Here is a 12,404-nt window from a genome sequence, read left to right on the forward strand (position 1 = left end):
CAATTATAACACACCATATTTAGATCATTCAAATAACCAAGTATATGTTATGTGTGAACAACAAAACAACTTCAACATTTGTACACATAGCAAAGTCTCTTAATTCTCTGAATAATATTATGACCTTTTAGACATACTCTATAGACGTTTTTCCAGTGTAACGGACTAACTTAGTAAAATCCGGAAATGCGTTACATTGGTAGGCAACTATGCCAACCACTTGTGTGGTTGTAGGTTATAATAACCGCAAGTCTAAGTAAAGCCTTATCGGTTTTTATCGGTTTCCAAAAAGAAAAGAAGAGGAAGAGCGTCGTCGAAAGTGGATTGCCTTTGTTTCAAGGAAGAACAGCGATGGTTCAGCTTGGAAGCCGAGTAAAGGAGCCCAGGTTTGTTCAGAACATTTCATAACGGGCAAAAAGTCTAACGTGTATACTAACCCTGACTACGTACCATCTATTAAAGCGAAGAAGCCGCGAACTGCTGAATGTAATGCCGCCCTGTCTCGTTTTGAACGTGCTAGCCATCGAGCCAAATCACAGATGGAGAGGAGAAGGAAAGAAGAGAGAGACGCACTGGAGCTTAGAAGAGTGGAGGAGAAGAATCGTCGAAGCATTCGTGGTTTTAACAACGACTACATGTACACTGGCCCATACACTCGTCAAGTAGAGAACAGTGAACAATCAAGGGAAGAACCACTGATGGAAGACTGTATCATTGGGGCAGAACTCAAGGTAGCAGAACTTGTAGACGACACGAGTTTACTGATAGATTTGCAGCCAGAATTGTTACAACCAAAGCACGATATTGCCACAGATTGTTGTATCCCAGCAGAAATAGGTACGTATGGTAGTTGTTAGTTCAGTACAGTAATTCCTAGCTAACTGGGTAATTTCAACTCATCTGCACCCAATAGTGTTTTCTGCCTAATTCAGTCTGGCACCAGCTAGGAAATATTTACTTCCAAGGTGACTAGATTTCACTGTAATAATGATTGCACGCTTGCGCCTAAATACTCTTATGTACTTGTACTTATTATGTGTTTGAAATTGGAACTTAGTCTCACGTAGCCAGACCTTTTCCACACAGGGGCTTATTGATTCCAATAAGCTGCTGCTCGCAAAAGATTCTGGGAGATTTGGAATAGCAAACTTGTTTTAGCACCCTACAAGTCTGTAGGGTGTTACATGGTTAAATGGTTATATTCTTCATGTCGCAATACAATGTCACAATAATTATATGCAGACTCCAATTTAGTTTTGAATCGAACTCAACGGAGACTGCATATATATATATACCACACCTGTGATTGAGATCAAAAGCGTCGCACTGTGGTATATAACTGATATACCAGGCAAACTGTGGTATATAACTGATATCCCACGCTTTGTGCATGGCTACGCTTACCATATATGGTGTAACTTCACACATTCCGTGAAATCCTTATCTAATAACAAGCACCTAAATCAACCAACAATTATTCACCTGAGCAATTTTTGATAACTCTTGTCTCCTTCACTAACTTCAATAATCGCGTGTAGGTGGGCGTGGCACCGCCATAGAGTCTATAATATAAAACGCCTGATCCATCAAGGATTTCAAGCCTCTAGTACTGACAAGAGCCTAGAATCACTCACCTGAGTAAGGAGGATTTTCAATTAACTCTTGTCTCCTTCACTAACTCTTGTCTCCTTCACTAATCGTGAGTAGATGGGCGTGGCACCGTTGAATCTAAAATGTCTGATCCATCAAGGATGTCTACTCAACAGGTGCTGTTTCACTATACCTTGCCATCTATAATCGTTTCATCTACTGGGGTGTAGAATATAACAGTTATAACACGATTACTCGGGATATGACAAAAATATAAGCACTCGCGCCTGCAGCGCTCATGCGTATATATTTGTCATGTCCCTTGTAAGCGTGTTATAGCTATAAAATATATATTGTGACATTGTATCATGCACTGCAACCACTTGTTTCATTAACACCCTACAGATTTACTACTCCAAATCTCCCAGGCCCTTTTGCAAGCTGGCACTTTAAATGGAATCGATAAGCCCCTGCACGGAAAAAAGGTCTGGCTACGTGAGACTACTTGAAACTATTAACAGCTTTAGACAATCCTTAGTTTTTTGAACTTGAATTGTAAATAATGCTTTGTTTTATTTATTGTTATATTACTTCTTATAGAGTGCCAGACAGAAGTAACTTGGAACACAGTTGAACAGTGGATCAACCTGCTAGAAACATTGTTACATCAAAGGCCTGAATTCAGTGTGTCAACAATACTGAAGGGAAATGATAAACTGACTCGATTTTATATGGGAATGCCAACTTACAACAGTTTTGTAGCCTTTGTAAACTACATTGAACCCAAAGCTCTACATTTACAACCTTGGCAAGGAAGTGAAACTGCCAAGCTGGATGAAGCTGTTTCAGCGGAAGTGTCGAGTTCACGAAGAAAAGGGTTTTCGTCATTGCCAGTGGCCGAGCAGCTGTTTGTAGTTTTGATCAAGTTACGACGAGGGCTAGAATCTCTTGATGTTAGTGTAAGAGATTGAACTGTTTTATTTGTTAGTGTGATTTTTGTAGTGGTGATTTTTGTAGTTGCATAACTTGTAGAGTAGGCACATTTTGTAGCTGTTGTAATGCTGCTTTAGGAATTTTGATTTTGTTGTTGTGTACTGTAAGGTTAGGAATTTTTGTTTGTTTTTCTGCATGCATGCTTTGTAATATAGGATAGAATTTTGTGCATAGTTTTGTACCTATAAATACTTTGAATCAATGAATAAAAGTTTAGTTTTTGTTAGTCAAAGCTCAGTGAACTATTTACGAGTAAAGTCCAGCGTGACAGAGTTAGCCCCGCTGTGACATTTGGTGACAGGAGTGTTTCTTTAGCTACCCAGCTAGCTACTTTCGTGACTGTATGCCAAAGCCACGCCGGAAACCAGCCGCCAAGATGTCAAACACTACAGCCCTAGAAGACATGGTTCGAATGTTAGTAGAAGAGCGTGCTTCTCGCGAGGAAGCGATTGTTACTGAGAGAAAACTCTGCCAAGCTGAAATGGAACTACGGGAGAAACTTGTTACAGCACAGATGCAACAGATGCGGGACCACATGCAAGCCCTAATGGACGTGGCAACAAGTAAAGAGAAAGCCCCACCACCCCGCAATTCATTAGAAGTTAAGCTTGTGCCCCTCTCAGCTAAGGATGACATTGAAGCGTACTTAGTGACTTTTGAACGCGTCATGCAAGTTCACGAGATCCCAGAAAACCGATGGGCAATTCACCTCGCCCCACAACTAACTGGTAAAGCTCAACTGGCGTATGCAGCTGTTTCGCCAGCTGATGTGGGAGATTACAGTGCAGTTAAGGCAGCTATCTTAGCTCGATATGACATTAATACAGAAGCTTATCGCTGACGATTTTGTACTGCTACTCGAGGCCGTCAAGAGTCTTTCCGTGAACTGTCTATAAGATTGATGGACTTACAGAACAAGTGGCTTCGAGAATATACTACAATGGCTCAAATGAAGGAGATGGTTGGCCTCGAACAGCTGCTGGAAGCTCTACCACCGGACATGCGGGCATGGGTGCGAGATAAGAAGCCAAAAACCTGCCAGGAAGCTGGTGAACTTGCTGATGAATATGTACAGACCAGGCAAACAGTAGGTGCTGTAGGAGGTAGTGATCGCAAGCTGTCTGTTGTTAATCAGAGGCGATGCTATAGTTGTGATCGGACAGGACACTTTGCTAAAGACTGTCCGGGGAACAGAAGTGAGAATAATAAGACAGAAGCCAATTCTGTGGTGAGAATGGACGTATCTAAGGAACCAAAGAGTAAGAGTGGCATTAGTGCAGCTGACTCTAAGGGGAAGTCTACAGAACTAAGCCATGTGAAGTGCTACAATTGTGGAGAAAGAGGCCACATTGCAACCACTTGTCCGGCAAATCCGACAAAGGCAAATATGTTCTGTAGGGGTGAGCAGCAGCAATTATCAGTTAGTAAGGCTTCCTCTGTGTGTCGGAGTGGCCAAATTGGTGGCATTACTGTTGATAACATTGTGTTAGATACAGGTTGTAGCAGAACCATGGTGAGAGAGGACCTGGTCCATGAAGGACAGTACCTTAAAGGAGATGCTATCACCATTAGATGTGCCCATGGTGACACCGTACTGTATCCGGTGGCTAAACTGGAGATGGAGGTAGACGGACTACTACTGAGTGTGGAAGCAGCAGTATCCAAAACACTCCCAGTGCCAGTATTGTTAGGCACCGATGTGCCAGAGTTGGACAAATTGTTGGGTATAGCTGATGTCCGGCCATATACTTCAGAACAGAGTTTAATGGTAGTGACTAGGGCTCAGTCTCTCAGACAAACACAAGAAGATGTGGCTATGGAAGAGAGAGAACAACAGTGTGGGGTGAAGCCAAGTGTGCCTCTTGTTGGCAGTGAATTTGATGAAGATCTATTTTTGTTAACCAGAGATAAACCTAAGAAGACCAGAAGCCAGAAGCGTGCAGACTGTCAACATCATCAGACATTAGCACAGCAGGCACCAACACCCCCACTGAGTGTATCTACAGATGAGTTGAGGAGACTACAGCGAGAAGATACTACTTTGGCTGGAGCACGTAAGTTTGCAACTAACCCTGATTCTCTCTCTGTAGGTGATTTCTATTGGAATGATGGGCTGCTATACCACCAGTGGAAGCCATCCAAGAAAGCACCAGAACTTGTGATAGAACAATTAGTCTTACCTGTACAATGTCATTCAAAAGTGTTAGAACTGGCTCACAATATTCTGTTGGCTGGCCATCTGGGGAAGGACAAAACTAGACAGAGAGTGGCACAGCAATTTTTTTGGCCAACCTTATGCAAAGATGTGGAGGAGTTTTGTCGTTGTTGTCCACAGTGCCAGAAGTCTGGTCACAAGAAAGTTCCCAAAACTCCTCTAGTGCCACTACCAATTGTTGCAACTCCATTCCAGAAAATAGCCATGGACATAGTTGGTCCATTACCCAGAAGCCGCAGTGGAAATCGCTATGTGTTAGTGATATGTGACTATGCCACACGTTATCCGGAGGCCATACCAGTTCGGAGTATAGATGCTGAGAACATTGCTGAAGAACTGATTAAGTTGTTTGCTCGTGTTGGCATTCCTCAGAGCATCTTGACAGACCAAGGTAGCAACTTCACATCTAAACTCCTAATGGAACTCTACAGACTGTTGAGGGTGCAGGGAATACGAACTAGTCCATACCACCCACAAACTGATGGGCTGGTAGAATGATTCAACCAAACCCTCAAGCTGATGTTAAGGAAAGTTATTGATAAGGAAGGTAAAGATTGGGACAAGTTACTGCCATATGTTCTTTTTACTTACAGAGAAGTTCCCCAAGCATCTACAGGGTTCTCACCATTTGAACTGTTATATGGACGGAGTGTCAGAGGACCACTGTCAGTATTAAAAGAGTCCTGGCAAGCAGCAGAGTCCCAAGATGTTAGTGTGGTGTCATACATCCTAGACATTAGAGAAAAGTTACAACAGATGTCAAAATTAGTAGAGCAGAATCTGACAAAGGCTCAGATGGACCAGAAGTACTGGTATGATAAGAATGCAAGACACAGAGAATTTCAGCCAGGAGACCAAGTGTTAGTCCTACTCCCCACCTCTACTAGTAAGTTGTTAGCTCAGTGGCAAGGCCCATATGAGGTGGTGAAACGTATTGGAGAAGTGGACTACTTGATTGACATGCACGACAGAAGGAGAAAGAGGCGAGTTTTTCATGTGAACATGCTTAAACTGTTTCATTGCCTTACAGAGAACACTGAGATCAGTTTATGGGTTGAGGAGCAGTCAGGAGAATCAGATAATGACATGCTGGAGGATACAGTACTAGCCTGGACTGAGCAACAGAGTGGACAACCAACTATTGGGTCACAGTTACGGAGCAATCAACAGAGCCAGTTGCAGCAACTGCTAGAGGAATTTACTGATGTGCTCCAATCCAAACCCGGCAGAACATCCCTAATGGAACATTTTATTGATACAGGAAAATGCAGTCCAATTCGCCGCCCTCCTTATCATGTACCACATGCTTATCGTAATTCAGTGAAGGCTGAATTGGATCAGATACTGGAAAGTGGGATAATAGAACCATCATCCAGTCAGTGGACAGCTCCATTAGTGTTGGTCAAAAAGAAAGACAGCACATTGAGGCTATGTGTTGACTACCGTCGTTTGAATAGTGTATCTAGAGTTGATGCTTACCCGATGCCTTGGATCGATGACTTATTAGACCGTTTGGGAAAAGCAAAGTTTATTTCAACAATGGACCTGACACGAGGGTATTGGCAAATCCCAGTGGCTGAATCAGATCGTGATAAGACAGCCTTTCACTCACCCTTTGGTTTCTTTCAGTTCAGAATGATGCCATTTGGCCTACAGGGAGCCCCAGCAACATTCCAAAGGATGATGGACTGTCTCCTACATGGGATCCAATCATTTTCGGCTGCTTATTTAGATGACCTAGTGATTTTTAGTGAAACATGGGAAGAGCACCTTGAACATTTACGCTCAATTTTGTCACGGTTGAGAGAATCTGGCTTAACAGCTAAACCAAGCAAGTGTCAGTATGCTATGGAACACTGTATATACCTTGGCCACATTGTGGGAGGAGGCATAGTGAAACCAGAAACTGACAAACTAAGAGCAGTGAGAGTGTTACCAGTCCCTACTGATAAGACACAAGTGAGAATGTTTCTCGGTATTACTGGATACTACAGGAAGTTTCTGCCAAATTATGCTTCAGTGGCAACCCCCCTGACTGACTTGACCAAGAAGAGTGCACCAAATAGAGTAGTCTGGACTGAACAATGTCAGCAAGCCTGGCAGAGACTGAAGGATTTACTATGTTCAGCCCCTGTTCTGAAAAGCCCTGATTTCTCCCAACCATTTATCCTCCAAACTGATGCATCAGAGAGAGGAGTTGGAGCAGTACTCAGTCAAGAGGACAACATGGGAAAAGACCACCCAGTAGCATACTATAGCAAGAAGTTGTTACCCAGAGAGGTTCGTTATTCCACTGTAGAAAAAGAATGTCTGGCAATTAGACTGGCCACAGATTTTTTCAGAGTCTACTTACCGGGTCGTTTATTCACAATCCAAACGGATCATCGGGCTTTACAGTGGCTGGACCGCCATAAGGACAAGATTAGCAAGGTGGAGTTTAGCATTACAACCTTACCAGTTTGTGGTGGAGCATCGAGCAGGAACACTTAATGGCAATGCTGATGCTCTATCAAGAGTAGCAGCAAATTAGTTTGCTGCTGGAGAAGGAGGGAGGAGTGTAAGAGATTGAACTGTTTTATTTGTTAGTGTGATTTTTGTAATGGTGATTTTTGTAGTTGCATAACTTGTAGAGTAGGCCCATTTTGTAGGTGTTGTAATGCTGCTTTAGGAATTTTGATTTTGTTGTTGTGTACTGTAAGGTTAGGAATTTTTGTTTGTTTTTCTGCATGCATGCTTTGTAATATAGGATAGAATTTTGTGCATAGTTTTGTACCTATAAATACTTTGAATCAATGAATAAAAGTTTAGTTTTTGTTAGTCAAAGCTCAGTGAACTACTTACGAGTAAAGTCCAGCGTGACAGAGTTAGCCCCACTGTGACAGTTAGCATCAGGTTTAAGATCAGTGAGACTACTTACAGTAGAATTTTCACAACTTGGATAACATTTTTATCGAAAGAACTTAGATTACTTTTTCCATTTCCATCAAGGCACCTAGTGCAACAGTGGCTACCCGATCGTTTTAAGAAGTTCAGTAACATCCGTGTAATCATTGACTGTTATAAGATTGAGTGCCAGAGGCCATCTGGCTTGCTCAATTCCTCAAAGACCTATTCACAGTATAAAAGTCGTAATACCTGGAAAATTCTTGTAGGATGTACACCCACAGGACTGATAAGCTTTGTGTCAGAAGCATGGGGTGGACGGATATCTGACAAAGAACTAACTGAAAGGTCAGGTCTGTTGGACATGCTAGAACCAGGGGACATGATAATGGCAGATAAGGGATTTGACATTCAAGAAATGGTAGCAGCTAGAGGAATCCTAGTAAATGTTCCTCCTCGGTTAGAATCTAAGCAAAAACAAATGCCAGCCTCAGATGTCGAGAAGACCCGTAGAATAGCTGAACTACGCATCCATGTGGAAAGGGCAATTGGAAGGGACGTCGTTTTAAAGTCTTGAATGAAAAGTTCCCTAGCAAAATGTATGATTTGGTTAGTGATATTAACTCAGTATGTATGTATATTACTAACTTTGATAATCCCCTGGTCGTTTAATTAATGACTTTAATGTTGTAATATTTGAAATATTGTTAAAACAGTATAGTGATACACATACAAAGAAAATACACAAGTACAAATAAGATAAAATCACTGATCACTGGTCATTTTCCTTGTAGCACCAGTGGACCAGACTTCGTCAAAATAAATTATTGGATTGGTCTTAGTTTGTTAGCAACAATAATAATGCTAGGAATTTTTTATGTTGCTTCTAATCACTAATGAAGAGAGCCTGGGTGTGAGAATACAAGGTTTTATGCAGTCACTCCAAACTTCTCCAGGAACATGCACCTCAACAACAGTTCTGGTACAACATGGTAGAGGTAAAACTGTTCTAGTTTCTCTTCTAGGTTCTTCCAGTAGTCTGCATCAGCCAAAATCCTGTCTACCACCACAACGCCATTGCTGTACACAACGAAGTCACACCACTCAACACCTAATATTGCCATTTCTCCCTGTACTTGTGCATAATATCCATGGTTGGTAGGAAGGTGTAAGAGGCCATCAGATCCTTTCTTCATGAAAAAGGCAGGAAACTGTTCTGCTATCTCAGTGGGAGTGAGTTCAATTGTGATGGTACTCTTAATACTATATGGACACTTTATTTCAAGACAGCCATAACAACAAGTGTCAGTACTCCTACATAATATCTTCCCATCTGATGATGCTCCTAGGAAACTTTTGTCAGGTAGAAGATGTAACCCCGTCGGTTGCACTATCATGTCTTCACCAACAGATTGCCTGTTTTCTAACTGGCCTTTGCTTTGTTTTTTTTTCCCCACCGCATTGCAGGAGGTATGTGCTCCATGGGTCCATTATATCCCATAATGTCCATAACTAGTCTAGTTGGATCTGTTGTAGCTCGTCTCTTCAATATCTCACCAAACCGAGAACTAGTGAGCCTTCCATTATGTAGCACTATCCACAGTTTACTATCAGACTGCGTATGAGTAGCAGCTTCTATTGCTTCCACTTGACTGTTAGAAAGCTGCATGCTACTAATGAAGCGATGACAATCGACTACAGATGCATCAACTTGTACAGCATGTGTTTCACTGTTCCATGTTTTGTGTGAGAATAAAACGTGATTCCAAAGACTAGGATTATTGATCTCTGCAGCAGGCTGCAAACATCTAGGGTTTGGCGAGTCACGCCAAAACTGCTGTAGGCCTGTATTGGGTACAGAATTCTGCAAATCTGTCAATAACAAATGTAAATGGTTTCGATCAATTTTAACGCGATGTTCTGGTAAATGTGGATCAAATGAGCTTCTCTTGATTTCACTAACTTCTTGTGTTTCAGATCTAGGGGTGTCACCATGACTAGGTTTCACAAATTTCATATTCCATGCACATTCTGGAGAAATGATTTTCTTTGGCGGTTGATGCCAAGCCATAGGTTGCAAAGTCTTTGATAATTCTGATGGCAATTCCTCATCATTAGCATGATAATCAATAAAAAAACAAAAGAGCTGCAATGTGATTGCATGCCAGATCTAACCTATACAGTACATAGTGTACATAATACATTAATTTCGCACCTATCATTGTATTGCCTTTAAACTATTATATATATATATGGGACTATGGTGGGGATTTGACATAGCATAAGGCCTAGTTTCAACATGGGGATTATTTGGTGCTGTATAGAAAGTACAAAAACAAAAATACTTGGGCACTTAATGAATAGATGTCCAATACTTTTCCCCTGTAAAGCTCCACCTATGCCCAAGAGAGTGGGGCGATACAATTATAGGTGCATTACACCCACTGGTCACTTACCCTGATACACAAGAACATTTCCCAGCCATTGTCACCATTGACTGCAACATACACCTCGAGTGGAGTTTCACAAGACAGGGAATGATATGCATAGGCTCTGAAGTACAGGACTCTCAAATTCAAATCATTGCTGACAGGACATTGATACAGCCATACATTCTTTACAAAGCTGTCATAAAAGAACTTAAAGGCTTTCAACTGCCTGTACGCATTCATGCTTTGCATATCAAACGTCTTGTCCCTTCCATACACAAGATATACTACCAAATTCATTAAGGTGAACTCCATCAGTATTCCAGACAACTTCTTTTCCCACCAAGTCACACTCACAAAAGATGGCAGGCTGCGAAGGACGCGCTTTGTTTCTTCAGTCAAGTAAGATATGGTGGTGATATCATCCGACTCGGGATTTCCACACTGCAAAGACCAATACGAGCCATCCCCATAATTCGATCGATAATGTCATCCTTTCTAGTGGAACCAGTTAAACGAACGTGAACTTCCTTAGCGAGCGTCTTCAATTCTTGCACCTTCAGCTTCTGCAACAATGTAGCAAGCAACTCTACTTCTTCATCAACCAGCTCCTGGCCTCGGAAAAGTAATTCCTTGGCTTCACAGAGCGCCGCCATTGTTACGTTGCCTACCAATGTGACTAATTCCGGATTTTACGGACAACTTCGTTATACTGGAAAACGTCTATATAGATGTGGTTACACACCATGGCATTTAGAGTGGTAACTGTTCAAACTTGACCACTATGTATACTCAATACTCAAAATAATCTTTAAGCTTGTACAGTAATTTTAATATCAATTTTGGCACTACTTAACCCTCTCACCGGCGGTTTCGATTATAAACGCCCGTAGCATCACATTCTAAATGCTCTGAAACTTCAGTTGAGCATTTAAGTAGCTCCTGCGCTTATCCTGTAGTAGGCATGCCCTTAAGTGAATGGGAACAAGGATAACCGGTCTCTCGCGCACTATTGCGCGGTTAGATGATGCAATCGCATACTTTCGGAATGTCAATAACAAGCATTGTAGATGATTCTTGGACGTGATAGTAGCACTGCTAATAAAGAGAAACAGTAAGGAGAGTGATTATATAGGTTGGAGTGGTGTGTTGCTACTTTTGTATGCCTCAAAACAGTGACCTCGTGCTTGTATGCCCATGCGCACTAGTTCAAATGCTAGAAAACCTGACTTAGTGATAATCGCTTCTATTATAAACAGGTTAGTGATATTTATTGTATTATTATAAATAGTGCTAGCCTGTAAAGTAGTGAAATTTCACGTTTGGTTTCACTTAGATCAATTTTCATACTTTAAAGTTATATAATGGATTTGTGGTTGCTCTTATGTAAACAACAACTTCATAATCTAATTCCTTGTTCTATAGCAAGTAAATTGATAGATCGTTTTATAGGATTACAGTATATGGTATGGTGTGTAAGTTATAGCAGATTAGAAACAGTAGATTAGAGCCTCTACAAATTTGGCAGTGAGTGGGTTAAGTAGGGCTACTATTGAAGTGCTGCATTAACAAAATAAATATGGTAATAGTTTATAAACCAGCAATGTATTGAAAAGAAATTTACAGGATTGCAAAATTATGTATAACCATATACAAAATATGTCAATAATTTGTGGCTTTGCCAAGCACATTGAACATTTATTTAAGCAATTTGCTAATACAATAAAAAGCAATAACGCAACACTCCTGAAACCCACCAAAACCAATAATATCAAAGAGAGTGAACATGTATGCACACCTGAGTTGTCCATACTAAATGTATATGATATTTTTATAAAGCCTCAATCACATCACTCGCTAGTTCTTACCCATACAAAGCACTTTATTGAACTTAGAGGGCTTTTAAGCATTCCTAAATAGTTTGGTAACTGGCCCATGTAACAATTAAAGTTATTTAGGGGCTGGGTGAGCATGACTGTAGTGTAGTATAAACTAGTGTATGGGTCACATGATTCTTCATACCACACTACACCTTTACTACACTACACACTAACACACTGGTAGGATAGTTGTGTCTTACTACATTGAATTGTGTTTCTTACTAGTAACACTAACACTTCAACTTATTTCATCACACACATACTAACTAACGTTATCCAGTGCATTCACATCTGCTCCTAATCTGATCAGTGTTTCTATTTGTTGAACTTGTCCCTCCCCAGCAGCATCATGTAAAGCAGTCCTTCCCCACTGCAATAGTATATAAGTAACATGATATGACTTCATCAATTATA

General features: G+C 41.1%; 3 protein-coding genes across 3 annotated transcripts in view; 2 read left to right on the top strand and 1 right to left on the bottom strand.

Moving 5' to 3' along the window:
- The window catches only part of LOC136253064 (long-chain-fatty-acid--CoA ligase ACSBG2-like), a 205,277-nt gene that overhangs the window by 81,541 nt on the left and 111,332 nt on the right, over positions 1 to 12,404 (top strand). The gene's annotated exons all lie outside the window — the stretch shown is intronic.
- The window catches only part of LOC136253057 (uncharacterized), a 126,767-nt gene that overhangs the window by 15,936 nt on the left and 98,427 nt on the right, over positions 1 to 12,404 (bottom strand). Inside the window, exon 6 of the mRNA XM_066045647.1 lies at positions 12,262 to 12,360. Coding sequence (XP_065901719.1) covers positions 12,262 to 12,360 — 99 coding nt within the window. The remainder of the gene's footprint in view (positions 1 to 12,261; positions 12,361 to 12,404) is intronic.
- On the top strand, positions 270 to 2,883 carry LOC136253065 (uncharacterized). The gene is made up of 2 exons (XM_066045672.1): positions 270 to 837; positions 2,191 to 2,883. The coding sequence occupies exons 1-2, from the start codon at positions 540 to 542 to the stop codon at positions 2,559 to 2,561; spliced, it is 669 nt and encodes a 222-aa protein (XP_065901744.1). The 5' UTR covers positions 270 to 539; the 3' UTR covers positions 2,562 to 2,883.

This window comes from Dysidea avara, chromosome 4 (genome assembly GCF_963678975.1).
Source record: "Dysidea avara chromosome 4, odDysAvar1.4, whole genome shotgun sequence".
In the NCBI taxonomy this organism is placed as follows: domain Eukaryota; kingdom Metazoa; phylum Porifera; class Demospongiae; order Dictyoceratida; family Dysideidae; genus Dysidea; species Dysidea avara.

Coding starts and splice junctions, on each gene's coding strand:
- LOC136253065 (XM_066045672.1), top strand. CDS start 540: ATGGAGAGGAGAAGGAAAGAAGAGAGAGACGCACTGGAGCTTAGAAGA. Junction 838..2,190: donor TTGTATCCCAGCAGAAATAG/GTACGTATGGTA, acceptor TACTTCTTATAG/AGTGCCAGACAGAAGTAACT.